The sequence below is a fragment of the Carettochelys insculpta genome, chromosome 1 (genome assembly GCF_033958435.1).
Source record: "Carettochelys insculpta isolate YL-2023 chromosome 1, ASM3395843v1, whole genome shotgun sequence".
Classification (NCBI taxonomy): domain Eukaryota; kingdom Metazoa; phylum Chordata; order Testudines; family Carettochelyidae; genus Carettochelys; species Carettochelys insculpta.
In genome coordinates, this window is record NC_134137.1 from 11,975,294 (window position 1) to 11,991,056 (window position 15,763).

Here is a 15,763-nt window from a genome sequence, read left to right on the forward strand (position 1 = left end):
CGCTGGCCGACGGCTGCAGGGAATGACGTGGGCGCTTCGGCCTCAGCCCGGGGGCAGGTGAGGTGCATGACGGGAGCCCTGTGGAGAGGTATTCGCAGGCCCTGCCTCCGCCTGCTAACGCCCCCCTCCTCCACTAGAGCTGCTGGACGGAAGCACCCGCCGGGGGAGACAGCAGCCTGCCCCCCGGGGAAGCTGTTTGATGAGCCAGAGAAGCCCAGCGCCGTGACTGCCGGCCGCCTGTCAGCCCCGGGGCGCAGCATCTCCAAGGAGGAGAGCTCTCAGGCCAGGTCAGTGAGGGACAAGCGGGGCCCCCAGCCCCCTAGATACTGCAGTGAGCTGCTAGAACAAGGGGACTGTAATAGGGGAGTTTTTTCTGGGCACAGCTGAGAGACCCAAACCAGGGCCAGGAGCTCGCAACAGTTGCTTACAGCCCAGACTGGGGGGTTCTCCACTATAAGGCACCACACCAGTCGCACAGAGCACTTCTGTTACCACACTGCCCAGCGAGAACCACACAAGCCTTTGCCTCGCACACTCCGGCTTCCCCTGTGCCACAACCAGCGTCCTCCTCATGCAGCTGGGAGGTTATGTAAACCAGTCTCACCAAATCCACACAGGTTCTTCCAGTCCCCAAAGGACCAGCCGCATCCCCAGGTCAGTAAGTGCTTAGATCTCACCCAACACAGCCGCTGGGCCAGTCCTTCAGAATCTAAAATCGAAAGGTTAATTTACAAACAGAAAAACAAGGGTGAGAGTATCAGAACGGTCACCGGCTTAGTCTGTAGCTTCGAGAACAACAAGAAGTCCTGTGGCTCCTTATAGATTCACAGATATTTTGGAGCATCAGCTGTCATGGGCAAAGACCCACTGCGTCAGATGCATGAGAGGGGGGTGGTTCCAGAGGGGTATTTAAAGAGTGGGGTCCCAGTAAGAGGGAGGGCCAGAGCTGACAAGGTCTATTCAGCAAGGTGGAGTATGTATCAAAAGAGGGAAAAACAAGTCAGATCAGACAGGGGGATGTGGCCCGTTGTCAGAGTCTAACATGGAGATGTTAACACCCAGGGCAGAGAAGCTGCTTTTGTAAGGGGCCAGCCACTCCCAGTCTCTGTTCAATCCTTGGTTCATGGAGACAAATTTGCAAATAAATTGCAGCTCAGAGATTTCTCTCTCCATTTGATTTTGAACCCCCACCCCCATGCATCTGACGCAGCGGGTCTTTGCCCACGAAAGCTGATGCTCCAAAATATCTGTGAGTCCATAAGGAGCCACAGGACTTCTTGTTCTCAAGGGTGAGAGTGAAATTGTCAACGCAATCACATTAGGTACGTCAGTCACAGAGCTCTTGGTGCAGGCTCGCGGCAGATGGAACAGGCTACTGTCGGAAACGTTTCTGGAGGACGTCCTTTGTTAGGGTGGCTCAGCGATCCTTCCAGGCTCAGGTCGCACAAGAGTTGCTCCTGCAGCGAGGAGCTGGATTGAAGCCTGAAGGCAGGATGGAGGAACTGCAAGGTCCCCTTTATACTGTGGCCCATGTGGAAGGAATCCATTGTTCTTCCCTGCGTGAATGGAGCCTGCGCCATGGGCAGGTCGCTGGTCCATGTGCCTTTTGGGCATTCTGCCGTTGCCAGCCTTCTGGGCTACCCATCCACAGCTCCGTCCTTCAGATGTGGATCGGCATCAGGGGCTGCTTTGATCTCCCAGACGCTGGCGTTTCGAATACCAGCCCAGAGCCAGTACACACAACTCCACGTATAAGAACAACACAGACACATAAGCAGCATAAAAGGGTTCAGCGAACCACCAGCTTTCATTAAACACCTCACTTGGCCCACGTGGCAGAAGACTGGGAGCAGACCTAGGCCAGTGGTTACACGAATGGCTCCCACGAGCCTCTTAAAATCCAGTAGTGTCACTGTGACCTCACCAGGGAGCTGGCAGGACGTCCCCCAGGGAGTGGAACAGCCAGGACCCCCCAGTGCTGGCAGCCAGGGTCCAGGAGGTGCCGCAATGGGGGTGCCTGGAGGGGACGGTTCCACTGGGGAGAGATGCCTGGGGCAGGCTGGTGAGGGGCACGTAAGGGAGGGTGCAGCTGAGAGGGGGGCCTGAAAGCGGTACGTCCCCCCAGCCCCCGCCCTGAAGGGCCTGCAGTGTCCATGGACCAGCCGGACAAAAGCTGGGCTCCGGGCTCCTCCCCCGCAGCGCCAGCCACTCGCCAGCCTCTGTCGCTCGGCCTGGGCCTGCCCGCGACTCCCCTGCTCTCTGCCCTCAGGTCCAAGCTGGACTCGACCGTGGAGCCCAACGGTGGCCCCCCGAAGAACAGCTTCAATAACCCGGCCTACTACGTGCTGGAGGGGGTCCCGCACCAGCTGCTGGCCACGGACGCCCTTGCCCCTGCCCCTGCTCCTGCCCCTGCCAAGGCGGCGGCCCCCAAGAACAAGGTGCAGATCACGGTGCCCATGCAACCGGAGCGGCGCCGGCAGCCGCTCCCGGGCCGGGAGGAGGAGAGCTCCTCAGAGGAGGAAGGGGGCACCCTCAACCTGCCACCCCCTGACTTCCCGCCCCCGCCCCTGCCCAAGGTGGCAGAGCTGGAGATGGCCGACAACCCCTTCTACGCCAGCGCCAAGGACCTGGGCGGGGCAGGTGGGCGGGGAGAGCCCGGCACCGCCAAACCGTGGGCCGCTGTGGCCTTCGGCGACCCCGTGGAGTCCAAGCTGGCCCCGCCCAAGCTGCACCCCCGGCCCCCTGTCAGCCCTGGCTTCCTGATGGAGCCCCCCAGCGCCCCCCAGGCCCAGGGGGGCCTGCTGGACGATCGCTCCTGCTCAGTGCTGCAGATGGCCAAGACCCTGAGCGAGGTGGATTATTCGGGCAGCAAAGGGGGCAGCGGGCTGGGGCGGGAGCAGCCGGGCCGGCCGGCCCCACCTCTGCTCAGCAAAGGGCGAATGGAGCTGCCCCCCAGGTGCCTGCACCCCGACTACAGCCGGCCCATCGCCTTCCCGCCCCGCTCCATCAGGGAGAGCATCGAGGAGGACTTGGCCGAAGAGGTGAGTTCCCAAGCTTGGCACAGCTCCGTGGCTGGGTTTGGGTGGCGGAGCCCCAGGATTAAATGACTGGAGGCTGGGGGTTCTCGGCTGCCCCGGGATCTACATCCCCTGCTGCCGGCAGAGCTCCAGCCTCCGACCTGGTCCTGCCGCTGGGAGCCAGGGGAACAGAGCTCTGCTCCCTACTTGCTGCGCAGCCGTGGGTGGCTCACGCCCCTGCCCCGTGCCTCAGTTTCCCCACCTGGGCTGTGGGTACTACCTAATCCCTGGGGGCCTGAGTGCTTCTGTCGGCAGAGACAGGGCCCTGGGAGGGGAGGTGCTGACACCAGGCCCTGGGTCAGCCTGATTTCCTCGGGCACAGGGCAGGCGTTAAAGCCCTTGTGCCTCTCGGATAGTGCTGAGGCATGGGGCCGATCTCTCCGCGCAGGCGCTGGGCCAGGGAGGGAAGAGCGGCTTCAGCCTCAGCGAGTGCAGTGTTGGGGAGTGGCTCCGGGCCATCGGGCTGGAGAGGTACGAGGAGGGGCTCATCCACAACGGCTGGGATGACTTGGAGTTCCTCAGGTGAGGGGCCTCGTGAGTCGGGTGCTGGGTGCCCCCGGGGTGCCTGGCAGGAGCACCGAGCCGGGCCGAGGACGGGGTGTGAACTCAAAGGGCCCCGGGAGAAGCCGGCCAGACGGGCCCCTCCTGGGGAAGCGGGGTGGGGAGAACTGGAGTCCAGGTGGGTCAGTTTCACAGGCCTGGGGTTTTACAGCTGGGCGGTTGCGCAGCGGGGAGGTTTCCATCTGCAGTGGCAGGGTGACGAAGCCATGGCGACCCGACTCATGGGGACCTGCGGGGGCTGTTGTAAGGCGACTGTCAGACTACCCCCCTCATTCTTCAGTCTGCAGAGCCAGGCTCCTCAGGCAGCACCGTCACAGGTGGGGCAGCGCCCAGGGCTGGCTCTGATCCCCCCGCCAAGAGCGGCTGTGCTGGGAAAGAGGTCAGCTGGGGACTCGCAGCTGGTGCCCTGCCCACCCCGCCAGTGCCCCCTGCCCCAAGATCTGGGTGCCCTGGGGGAGATCTGATGTCACGCTCCACGAGGCGTTTTTCGCAGCCGTGAGTTGGGCAGCATCTTGAGGTTGTCCGTGGGAGCAGGGCCGGTAAGGAGCAGGAAGGGTGGAGACCCTGATGGGAAAAGGAAGCTAGGGGGACAAGTAGATACATTGGAGGGTAAGAAGCGAGCCCACAGTGACCGAGACAAATTGGAGGATTGAGCCAAAAGAAATCTGATGTGGTTCAACAAGGACAAATGCAGAGTCCTGCACTTGGGACGGAAGAATCTCAAGCATTGTAACAGGCTGGGGACCGACTGGCTCGGTAGCAGTGCAGCAGAAAAGGACCTGGGGATTACAATGGATGAGAGGCTGCTTACGAGTCAGCAGTGTGTCCTGGTAGGCCAGAAGACTGATGGCATATTGGGGTGTATGAGGAGGAGCATTTACAGCAGATCTAGAGAAGTTGTTATCCCCCTGCATTTGGCACTGGTGAAGTCACGTCTGGAGTATTGCCTCCAGTTCTGGGCCCCCCAGTATAGAAAGGAGGTGGATGCACTGGAAAGGGTCTAGCAGAGGGCAACAAAAATGAGGGGTCTGGAACACGTGACCTATGAGGAGAGGCTGAGGGATTTGGGCTTATTTAGTTTGCAGAAGAGAAGACTGAGGGGTGATTTGATATCAGCCTTCAGCTTCCTGGAGTGGGGCTCTGAAGAGGATGGAGAGAGGCTGTTCTCAGTGGTGACAGATGGCAGAACAAGGAGCAATGGGCTGAAGTTTCAGAGGGAGAGGAAACGCTACTTCCCCAGGAGGGAGGTGAAGCACTGGAATGCGTTGCCTAGAGAGGTGGTGGATTCTCCATCCCTGGAGGTTTTTAAGTCCTGGCTTGACACGGTCCCGGCTGGGATGAGTTAGTGGGGTTGATCCTGCTTGAAGCAGGGGGCTGGACTAGATGACCTCCTGTGGTCCCTTCCAGCCCACGGATTCTGTGATTCTCAGGAGGAGAGCAGAAGAGTACAGGTGTCTCTTGGTTGCTCAGGAGCTTAGCAAAGGCTGGCTGCTGGGGGCCTGGCCCGTTCCACTGCCCGGCCATGTCCACCCCTTCCCGACTCATTCCCAGGGCCCTGATTCTCCAAGGGGGGCGTTTGGCCTTCGTGCCATTCGGGGCTCCATTGCCCTGCAGAACCGGCTCCCTTCTCCCAGAGCAGGACCAGGCGCAGCAGCCCATGTGGTCCTCTGCAGATGCTCTAGTGCAGGCGTGTAGCTCAGGGTGCCACAGCCGCAGGCTATTGCACCGGGAGGAGGAGGGTGGCCGAGGGGGCGCTCTGCGACTTCCGTTCCTCCCTTATCCCACACGTCCGGGCAGAGTTCTCCTGGGCGGCGTCCTCTGGCAGCTCCTTAGCCAGCTTCAAGGAGCAGTGGGCGTTGTCCAGGGTTCTCTGCTTGGGGACCCCTTCCGGCTCCCTCGTTTTAAACCTGTGACGCTCGCCGCCTGCCCCTCGTTGTAGTTTTGCTTTGTCCCAAGGATTCAGTTGAGTCTGGGTCCAGTCGCCCCGCCGCCTTTAGGCTGGGGGAGGGGCCTGGGTGGATAGGCTTAGCCTCACCACCACCTCCACCAGCACTCAAATAGTGCCAAGGGGCACAGGCTTGGAACAGGGCTCTGGCTCTGGTTGTCCCCAGCCCCCACCGTGCTGCTGCCTTGGGGTGATGGTGACATCTGCCTGCAGAGACGGTCTCTGCAGGGGAGAGTGCAATGTGGATCCCACCAGCCTTCCTGGCAGGGAAGGGGCACTCTCTCAGGCAGGGGCGAGCCCCGCTTTCCCCTGGGGGGGGCTTTCCCCTGTGGCTGGATCCCCTGGGTGATTTGAGAGGTCGCGGAAGCGTTTCCTAGTGGTTAGAGCAGCGCAGCCGGAAGCAGGACTCCTGGGTTCCATGTGGGGCTCTGCCATTGGCGTGTGGAAGTCACATCCCAGCCTGTGGCTGCCGGGCGGACAGGGGGTTATTCACCCAGCACCCACGGGTGGGGGCAGTGCCAGTTATCAGCTCTTTGTGCTTCCCCGCTCAGTGGGGGGCTCTTTAGGCACCTGAGCTCCCAGGGGGCCGGCTGCTGAGCGCCTGTCCTCTCCCCCTGCAGTGACATCACGGACGAGGACCTGGAGGAGGCTGGGGTGCTGGACCCCAACCACAAGCGCGTGCTGCTGGAGAACCTGCTGAAACTCAGGAAGTAGCGGGACGCCTGGGCTCCACCACCACCGTGGGCGCTCGGGGGCTTTCACGGCCCCGGTCCCCTCCCCTCCCGGACACTGGCTTTGTGCTGCCTTTGCACGGGGTGCCCCAGAGGTGGCGCTGTGGGCATGGAGTCAGGGGGAGCCACCCCAAGGTGACCAGGACGCTACCTGCCTGCTCCTCCCAGGCTTTCCTGGAGGAATCAGGGCTGAGCCAACCCGCAGCAAGGTGTCGACGGGTGTGAGGGGCAGAGAACCACAAAGAGGCAGAGCAGGGGCTGCCCCACGGTCGTGGGCTGGGCCTCGGCCCCTTCTCTACAGCAGCCTGCTCACCGTGTATTTATTGAACCAAGGGAAGGAGGTTGGTCTCGTCTCAAGCAGCCTGTGCCCAGAGGCCTCGCCTGCCCCTCTGTTGTGTCCTGCGGTGGGGCTGGGCAGGGCAGGGCGGGGTTCCAGCCCTCTGGGAGCAGGGCCACTCAACAGGAATGAGCCGGGGCTGGAGCGACCGCCTGGGGGATCGGTGATGGGTTCTGTCCAGGCAGCAGCGGCTGGACCTACCCCAGAGCAGAGGAGGGTCCCTGCCAGCCGCTGCATCTCGATGTTGCTTCTTTCCCCATTGGGCTCAGCCCCCGTCTTCCCCCAGGTGACTGGGCATTCTGGGGTATGTCCCAGCCCTTCGCCCACCTCTCTGGAGGACCGGGGAGGGCTGCCTGCCTCTGAACGCCGACACTGCCGAGTGGGCCTGGGGAGGGGCCGTGCTGGTCACGGCCACCCCCAGACAAGCCAGCCCTGAAGGCACGGTCCCTCGGCTGTCTCCTGACTCCTCCGTCCTTAGCTGCCTCAACAGCTCATCTCCGCCCCCGCTTTAACAAGTACGGCTAAAGCACCCCTAGTGTAGACAGGGCCTGCAGGCGATGGCCGGTGTCACGGCAGCTCTGGGGTGGAGCAACCATTAAAACCCAGGTTGTCCCCGGCCCAGGCTGCGCTCCACCCTCTGGCCAATCTTTCCGAGCCACCGTCCTGCCAGCTCAGCCCTGCCCATCAGGCGTCCAGCCAGGCTTGAAGCGCTGACTCCTGCTGCCCTCCCGAGCTGCTCCTCGCTGGGCCTGGGCCGCGAGGGCCCTGCCTTCGTCTGCGCCCATCACTCCTGAGAGCCGGGGGAGGGATGTACCCAGCACCTTGTTCCCCCTGTGGATCAGAGACCTGTAGGGGCGCGATCGTGAGCTGAGCCGCCCTGGGCGTCCTCTCCCAGGGGAGCATGGGGGAACTGGCCTGTCCTGTCTGGGTTCCCAGAGGGAATTGTAGGGGGGCCGTGCAGGACTGCCAGCTCTGCAGTGGGGTGTAGCTTGTACCGCCAGCAGGCCAGCCCGTGTGTGAGTGACAGGCTTTGGTGTGGTGGGGGCGGGTTAAACTAGAGACAGGCCCAAGTTACAAGTTGTAAGAAGGGCTGTGCTGGGTCAGACCAAAGGTCCATCCGGCCCAGTGTCCTGTCTCCCGACAGGCCAGTACCAGGTGCCCCAAAGGGAGGGAACAGAAGAGGGAATCATTGACTGACCCCTCTCCTGTCACCCATTTCCAGCCTCTCACACACAGAGGCCAGGGACACCAGCCCTGCCCACCCTGGCTAACAGCCACCAGGAATTTGTCTAGTTCTTTTTTGAGCCCTGTGGTCTTCACAACTTCCTCCAGCCAGGAGTTCCACAGGCCGACCGTGCGCTGCAGGAAGGAAACTTCCTTTTGTTCGTTTCAAACCCGCTGCCAATTCCTGCCATTTGGTGACCCCTGGCTCTCATGTTCTGGGCACAAGTGAGTCACTTTTCCTTGTTCACTTTTCCGCACCAGCCATGATTTTCCAGACCTCTGTCCTATCTCCCCTTAGTCGCCTCTTCTCTAAACTGAAAAGTCCCCGTCTTTAATCCCACCTGCCTCCACCGTGCGAGTGGGGAGGCAGAATCAGCAGCGGGTCAGCCTTGGGGCAGAGAGGTCAGGTCCCTGCGCGTGCTGCTGTCTTACGTGTGTGCTGGAGGCTGGTCCCTTGCATGCTGGAAAGCAAATTGTCCCCCTGGCAGTCCGAGATGCCAGCTCAGAGTGGGCCGAAGATTCGTGTTATTTCAAACCCGTGTGAGCTCCTGAATCCAAATGAACCTCCGTTTGCACCCGTGGAGGTTAGCTCAGTTCCTGCCTGAATTAAGCTAACTGGGTGACATGTGCTGAAGGGCGCATGCACTGGGGTTTGCTCCAGGTTAGTGGAACTGGTTTGAAATCACTCTGCAGCGTCCTCGCCTGCTGGTGAGCGAATCCAGAGGTAGTCGGCACCCCAAGTTGTGTCCCTCCCACCCAGGCAGGGCCAAAGTTCTAACACCAGTGATGGGGCTCCGGACACCTGGGTTCTTTTCCCACTTCAGAGGCCAGGATGCCCAGGGCTCCATTAAGCAGCTCCTCTGTGTGCTGTGGAGAGAGGGAGACGGTGGCTCCTTCGCTAACGCCTCAAGATCTAACCACTAACAGTGCTGCAGCCCCCACCAGTACCGTGCGTGGAGCTTTTTCCAACCCCGGCTCTGCCGCTGTCCCTTGGGGAGCGGAACTCCAGCACCCCACCGCTCCCGCGCCAGAGCCTGGACAGTTCCCCATTAGCTGCAGCAGCCCGGCTGGGTCATTCCACTGCCACCTGGGGAAACTTCCTTGTGAGCTCAGCTCACCCCTGCATGCGGCTGGTCACAGCCAAGTTGTCCCTAATTTCCTGGGGACTAAAGTAGCACAAGCCACGTCCCCCAGCTGTGCTCCCCCTGCCGCTTTATAACTAGCAAGGGCCTGACAAAGGGCGTATCCCCACCTCCAGCACCTGCCACCGTTGATGGCTCTTTGGCCGAGAAGCACGCACATGGTAGTCTGCTGCTCTGGGGACGCTCTGTATCCCCCCAGGCTGGGCCAGGCCAGGGAGAGCCCAGAGCTGGCCAGGATCCAAAGGCATTTAGCAAGCATGTGACATTACCACTGATCCCCTCTGGGGTCAGCTGCCCGGCCTGCGCAGGGTTAACCGAACCCCACAGTCCCCGGGGGCAGCATCCCATCCTGATGCACGACTACAGACCCTTCCCTGCTCTGCGGCGAGTTCGAGTCCGGCCTGCGGCAGCCGTGACTGGCTGCTAGGTGAGATCAGTTCCAGGACCACATTGCACCCCGGGCCGGCTGTCTCCAGGGGACAGCCACAGGCTGGGACGACACTGTGAGCTCGCAGGGGTGCCTCCTCTGTGTTGCAGCCTCCAGGCCTGGCCTGAGGTGCCTGCTCTTGCAGGGTCTGTTCCCCCAGAGCCGCCCGGGGTGTGGTAAGTGGCTCAGGGAGAGATGAAGCTGTCAGGCTGGGCAGAAGACCAGAGCACGTGTGGGACAGGGCTAATCTGGCCGGGTTTGGGCACAGTTCTCATTGAAAGACACCAGTTACCCAGGGGGACAGCTCTGGCTGGTGCTTAGGGCAGGATCCCGGTCACCTATTTCAATGCTGGGGGTCGAATAAAGGGATCGGTGCTGTGCTTCGGGTCCTGTGAGAGCCTGCCACCGGTAGCTGCTGCCTCTGTGTGAACACAGCTGTCGCTGGGTTAGGATGGACTGGAGCCAGCAAAATGTCCCCGCAGCCTCTCCTGCCTTGTTCTGGGCCCCTTGTGGACGCAGGGCTTAGAGTCAGGAGCCCTGGCCTCTGTGCCCCCTGCTCCAATGCTGTGTTGCTTCCTCAGGCCTCCTCATTTCACCGCTCTGTGCCTCAGTTTCCCCATCTGTAAAATGGGGGCAGTGACATTCGCCTGCTTTTCCGGAGCCGTACAGCCATAGCAGGTGACAGCCATGCAGTGCATGTGCTTGCTCCTGGAAGCTGGGAGAAGTAGGCACCCCTTGAGAGGACTCAGCCCGCTCCCTGGGGGCTTTGGCCAGCCAAAGGAGACGCACCGGTGCTGAAGAAGCGGCGCTCCTGCAGAAATGAAGGATGTGTTTGGCTTCCAATGCAGTTTAGCCATCGGGGCAGGGAGGTGCTGGTGCCTGCAGGCCTGGCCCACTCTGCACCCCATCTTGTCTTTTTGTTAGTTAGAATGACGTTTGGTGTGACCTTAATCCTACTAAACAACCGTCCTGTTGCCTTCTTAGTGTTGAAATCACGAGCTTATTTTTTTAATGTTTAATTTAATGGTTATTTGAACCTCTCTTTTTATGCTTAATATTATGGGGGGGGAAGTTTAAGTGTTGGGCTCTGAACACGTTTCGAGATGTTGACTTTTTACGTCCAGAACTATCACATTCTGACGCAATAAAAGGGCTTGTTTGCTTAGGAAGTGAGACCTGCGATTTCCTTTTCCCTCTGTCTCCAGCTGGGGCACTCCTGGGTGATGCTGCGTAGGAGGGGCCTGCCAGCATGCAAGGGGGGTGGGCAAAACCCAAAGGGTCCCCGTTTCCTCACGGGAAAGCTCCCACGCCACGTTAACCCTCACAGCCTGCTCCAGTTCTAGCTCAGCAACGCACACCCTGCCTCCCCCGGCACCTCAAGTGGATACGCGATTCGCCTTCATTCCCGCCCTGAACCGTGTTGCTGTGCGCTGTCAGTCACCGGCCGTGTTCCTCCCAGGCAGGGCCGCATTTGCAGTTGGGGGCGCAGCAGCTCCAGGGTAGTCTGCTTTGTAAAAGCCCAGCTCCGAGCCCTGCCCCCTGCCCCCCGCCCCCCCGAAATCTCCAAGCAAAGTGCCAGCACATGCTACTACTATGGCCATTGGTTAGGTGGCTCGGAGGCTTCATGCTCCACATCCTGGCAGCCAGGGCGCCTCTGGAAAGGCTGTATTCCAGGCACAGACAAGGGGGTACGGATTGGAGAAGGGGGTGGTACACAAGGCCTTGTCTCTACTGGCCGTGCTCTGGGTGCAGCTCTCCTGGCCAGCCCGGCTTTAGCCAGGGCGTGCAGAGTCCTTGCCTGGTTTCAAGCAGAGCCCAGCCACACCCGGGCAAAGCCGACTATCTTAGGGCACCTCTACACAGCGGTTCAATGCCTGTGGCTGGCCCATGGCAGCTGTCCCAGGCCAGGCACAGGTGTTTAATTGCTGTGGGCGTCCTCTGAGCGTGAAGGGCCCCACTGGGCGTTCGCGCCCCCCACCCCCGACCCCGGTTGGGAGCAGTGGTCAGAACTCCCCGGGGAGAACAGGCTGGGGAACCCCTTGGAGCTGTCAAAGAAGAGGTTGGCCAAAGGGTTGGATAATGCGCTCAGCCACCATGCGGCGCTGGGGCTAGGGGCGGCCTGACCCAACAGGCCTTTCCCAGCTCCGGCGTCTCCTGCCTCACCCCGCAGCCTTTATTCACAAGGGCCGTCGGAGGCCCCAGCTCCCAAGCGGGGTCGGCCCTTTCCTGCCATCTCGCCCTGGACCAAAGCTGGCTGCTGGACGGGTTATCGAGCATTTGGGCTCCTCTGACGTACACGGTGCTATGGAAACGTCCGTTGCCGCTCTTCTCCGCGGTCACCCCCCCCTCGGCCGCTCTGCCCGCCAGGCGAGAAGCTGCCAGGCCCTGGGTTGCTTATTCACCAGCCTCGGAGCCAGCAGTCGCTGGGAGGCCCCAGCCCATTAAACGCCCTAATCGCGCTCTTACGTACACGGGGCTGGCCTGAAGCGCACGAGCGCCTGCCCCTGACCCGGGTAGTGTCATGAGTCCCTGGCCTGTGGGGCTGGTGTAACCCACACACCTCCTGGTGGGGGTGGCCCTGTCCCAGGCAGTCACTGACAGTGGGGACAAATGGTTCCTCCACAGCCTTCGCCAAGTGCCAGCTGCCTTTTCGCTCCCCCGCACTAAGTGTCAGGTCCCCCTGTCGGCGATTACACTGAGGTCCCTAGAGCTCCCCTCCCGGGTCTGGGGCTCGCTCTGGCAGCAGTTGGGTGGTGCTGCAGGATGCCAGTGTGGGGAGGTCCCTCCAGCATCCCCTGCTAGGGTGCCTGCCCCCGGGAGGGGCCTTGCTCCTTGGCATACACCAAGGGGGCCCAGCCTTTGCCCGAGCTGAACAAGGCCCAAAGCTGAGAGCACAATGGCTGCAAAGCCCCACAGCCAAGGCAGTGAAGACAGGCCAAGAGGTCACTGGTGCATAGGGCCAGGTGGAGAATGCAGGAGAGGGCCAGGCCCAGGGCAGGAGGGATGCTTGGGTGTGACCTGTGCTCCAGTGAGGGCCCACGGCTCTGGCATGGCCCCAGGCTGCTCCCCTGCAGCCAAGGGCCTGTCCTGGCAACGGGGACGTCCTGCCCTTGGAAGCATCCGCCACAGCCTCACTCCAGGCCAAGCTCCTGAGCCTCACCCAGCCCAGCCCTGAGGGATGCCCCGAGCGACACAGCTGCTCTCCAGCGAGGCTGCCCAGGGCAGTGAGCACCCAAACCCACCCAGGGGAGGCAGCTCTGCCCAGGCAAGCACCCTGCTGTGTGCAAGGGAGGGGCTCCCACCCAGCCTGCAGGGCTCCCCCCCCTCACTGCTGGGCAGGGAAACCCTTCGACTAAACCAAACCAACTTCCGCCCCGCTTCCGACTTGCTGGGCCAGGCTCTGGCCTGCAAGAAAGAAGGCGACTGGCCTGTTTTCAGCCACGTCTTCCCCCCGCCGCCACCTTTGAGCCCATGGTTCAGCCTAGCCAGGGGCTCCCTACGCATTCCTGATTAGAAACAACCGGGGCCACCCAGCCCATTCTTCATGCAGCATGTCCTCCAGCAGACAGGCGGGAATACCCTGTGCCCCCCTGCCTGTTGCCTGGGTCAGGAAGTGGAGCCCAGCCTGCCCCACAACACATCATGTCTCCTTGCCAGGTCTTCTCTGGCCAGTGCAAAAGGGATTCTTTTATATACTGCCCCATTTCCCAGCATGCATTACTGGATGATGCAAGCCCCATCACTCCTGAGAACTACCCTTCCCAGCATACCTTGGCTGTGGGCTGAGCTGGGAACAAGGCTTTGCCCCATTGGTGCACCCTGTTCTACAGCTCCACAGGCACGTTCTTCGGTCTTCGTCATGTCCTGCCCTAAACAGCGGCACTGTGGTGCTGAGTGGCCAGTAAACAGCTGCTGTGTTCCTACCCAGACGTGGCTGCATTTCACTGGGGCTGTGGTGCTCATCTTATTGGACCTCCTGCATAAACCAGGCCCGAGAGCATCCCCAAAATAATCCCTAGAGCAGCTCTTTCTCGAAACAGCCCATCTTGCTTTTGAAATGCTCAGCACTAGTGCACTGCCTGGGGCCCGAAAGCATCTCTCTCACCAACAGCCATTGAGACCAGCAACGCGTGCCTCACCTGCCTTGCCAGGCCAGTTTGATCTGGTCTGGTGTTTTTAATCAAAACATTGCGTGGTACCAAATCTGACGCCTGCCAGCAGCCTCAGGCTGTTAAGGTAATGCTATTCCATTGCTCGGCCAAGCCTGGGTTTAAGTCACCGCAGCCAGTTAAAGGTTGCTGGGCTGCAGTTACCCTAAACCATGTTGCATTGCATTAATTCTAATTAATTCTTCTTCTTCTAGTAGTCCAGTCCTGTGTCAGCTGCTCTGGTCCCTGCTTTGGGGGTGGGTGATGTGCTCGGGGCTGTGGAAGCAGCTGGGCTCTCACACCCACCACTGCCCGTTTTCGGGTGGGCTCTTTTGCTCACTCAGGGCCCCACCTGCGCCTTTGATGGTTTCAGCTGGGCAGCCACATCGCCCTGTGCCAGAGGTTGGTCTGGCCTGCGTCCGAAAGCAGAACACTGGCTAACCCCTCTGTCACCCTTGTGGGGAAGGATGTGCTTGCTGGGGGGCGGGGGACAGCTGCTGCCCTCCCTAGCTCTCAGCTGTGGCAATTACCCCCCCCAGCCCACACCTGCCATCCTGCCAGGCCAAGCTGGGGTGCACCCACCACCTTACAGCCCCCCCACCCCCCCGGTCCGGAAAAGCCGCCAGCCAATGGCTTTGTCAATAAATTAAGGTTTATTTGGACTAGTACCATTTGCAAAGAGGGTCAATAAATTACAGACGGTTAAAAAAAAGTTCTCCAGCGTCCAAGGAGAGGGGACCTCAGCACCCAAAGAGGCCCGGAGCCCGATCCTGATGGGCTGGCTCAGCACGCTGCCCCCTGCTGGTCAACAGCCCACCTGCAGGGCCTCAAGGGCCCCCGCCTCTATTAGCCGAGAAGTTGCTGCTGGCCCCTGTGGCGTTAGGTGTATGCCTGGCAGTGGCAATGGAGCACAACGCCAGACTGCAGCAGGGGGCAGGGATGTGTGGGGGAGCCCCGGGGGTGGGGGCAGAAGCAGGATGGTAGCGAGTGCTCAAGGGAAGGGGGCCAGCTGGTGAGCCTTCTCCACCCCCTGTTGGAGGGCTGGTTGGCTCCTGGCAGCTCTGGGCATTAAGGGACTAATTCCTGTTGGCCAAGGAGGGGCCTGCCGTCAGCAGAGGTAAGCGCTACAGGGAAGCCTCCCGACTTTGCTTTTTCCGCGTTAACAGCCCGTTTCCCTCCCCAGCCCTGAGAGGCTCCTCTTTGAGGGACCTTCTCCCGGGCCACCAGCCTGTCTGGCCACCCCGCAGCACTGGCCGAATGCACGACAACATCACGGACCTGGGAAGTGGCTGAGCAGCTCTTTCCTGTTGCCCTCGCCTGCACCCGAGGGAGCGGCACGGCCCTCTGATGACCCCACAAGCAGAGCTGCGCCCTGGGTCCCGGGCATGCCTGTGAAAGACATTGGTGTCAGGGGCCACAGGCTGTGTGTGAGGCTCAGGAGCGTGTCAGGTAATGGAGAGCAGAGTTGGAGGGGTGTTCCTGTGGATGGGGTCCAGCTGTCACTGCAAATAGACCCAATCCAGCATCCTCCAGCTGTGACGAACACCACCCGCCACCTGCATGCCCCACCTCACACAGCTACCCAGCCCAGCCGCCTGCTACCACCGGCCTGAAGCCAGACGCTTCACAGCAGCCGCTGGTTCCTCCTCTGACTCACGCCCTACCTGGCAGATGTCTGCTCTGGGACCACCGCTAACAGGAGCCTCCCACCGCCTGGGCTGGAGGTCTCAGCATGAGCAGCCAGACTGCATCAGACACCTGTGGAGCTCCCAGCTGGGTGAGCTACAGCTGCAGGTTCTGGGCCTGCAATTGGGGGCTCTGGTTAGAACCCAACCTCCCCCCCCCACGCCCCCCAGTAGCGCCTCCATCGGTCTGTTCTTGTTAACAGTGTCTGCTTCTGGAACGGTCTGAGATGGCAAGACCAGGTGGCTCCATCTGTCCTCACCCAAGGAAGGGGGCACGAGACACGTCCCTCCTCATAGTCTCTGGAAACTAGAGGCCAAGCCCAGACAGGCGGGACGCCATCTGCAGCCAGTCCTTCTGCAACTGTCCCAGGCCAACAGGCTGGAGGAGGTCTTCTGGTGGAGTCGGTGGGGGGCCACCCATGCAGCTGCATGGTGACGGGGTGAGATGCTGTGTTGTGGGGAGGGCAGGCAGGCCCTGCAGGTTTG

The 15,763-nt window shown here is 61.2% G+C and overlaps 1 protein-coding gene across 5 annotated transcripts in view; it reads left to right on the forward strand.

Moving 5' to 3' along the window:
• Nucleotides 1-10,606, forward strand: part of INPPL1 (inositol polyphosphate phosphatase like 1) — an 87,275-nt gene extending 76,669 nt beyond the window's left edge. For 2 of the 5 annotated variants that reach the window (XM_075016747.1, XM_075016821.1), the window contains exons 25-29: nucleotides 138-287; nucleotides 2,270-3,041; nucleotides 3,466-3,599; nucleotides 4,717-4,885; nucleotides 6,204-10,606. In XM_075016747.1, the coding sequence (XP_074872848.1) occupies nucleotides 138-287; nucleotides 2,270-3,041; nucleotides 3,466-3,599; nucleotides 4,717-4,885; nucleotides 6,204-6,206 (1,228 nt within the window). In that variant the 3' untranslated portion in view covers nucleotides 6,207-10,606. The remainder of the gene's footprint in view (nucleotides 1-137; nucleotides 288-2,269; nucleotides 3,042-3,465; nucleotides 3,600-4,716; nucleotides 4,886-6,203) is intronic. The other 3 variants (XM_075016892.1, XM_075016972.1, XR_012648522.1) reach the window with 2 other exon arrangements.
• The last annotated feature ends 5,157 nt before the right edge of the window (nucleotides 10,607-15,763 follow it).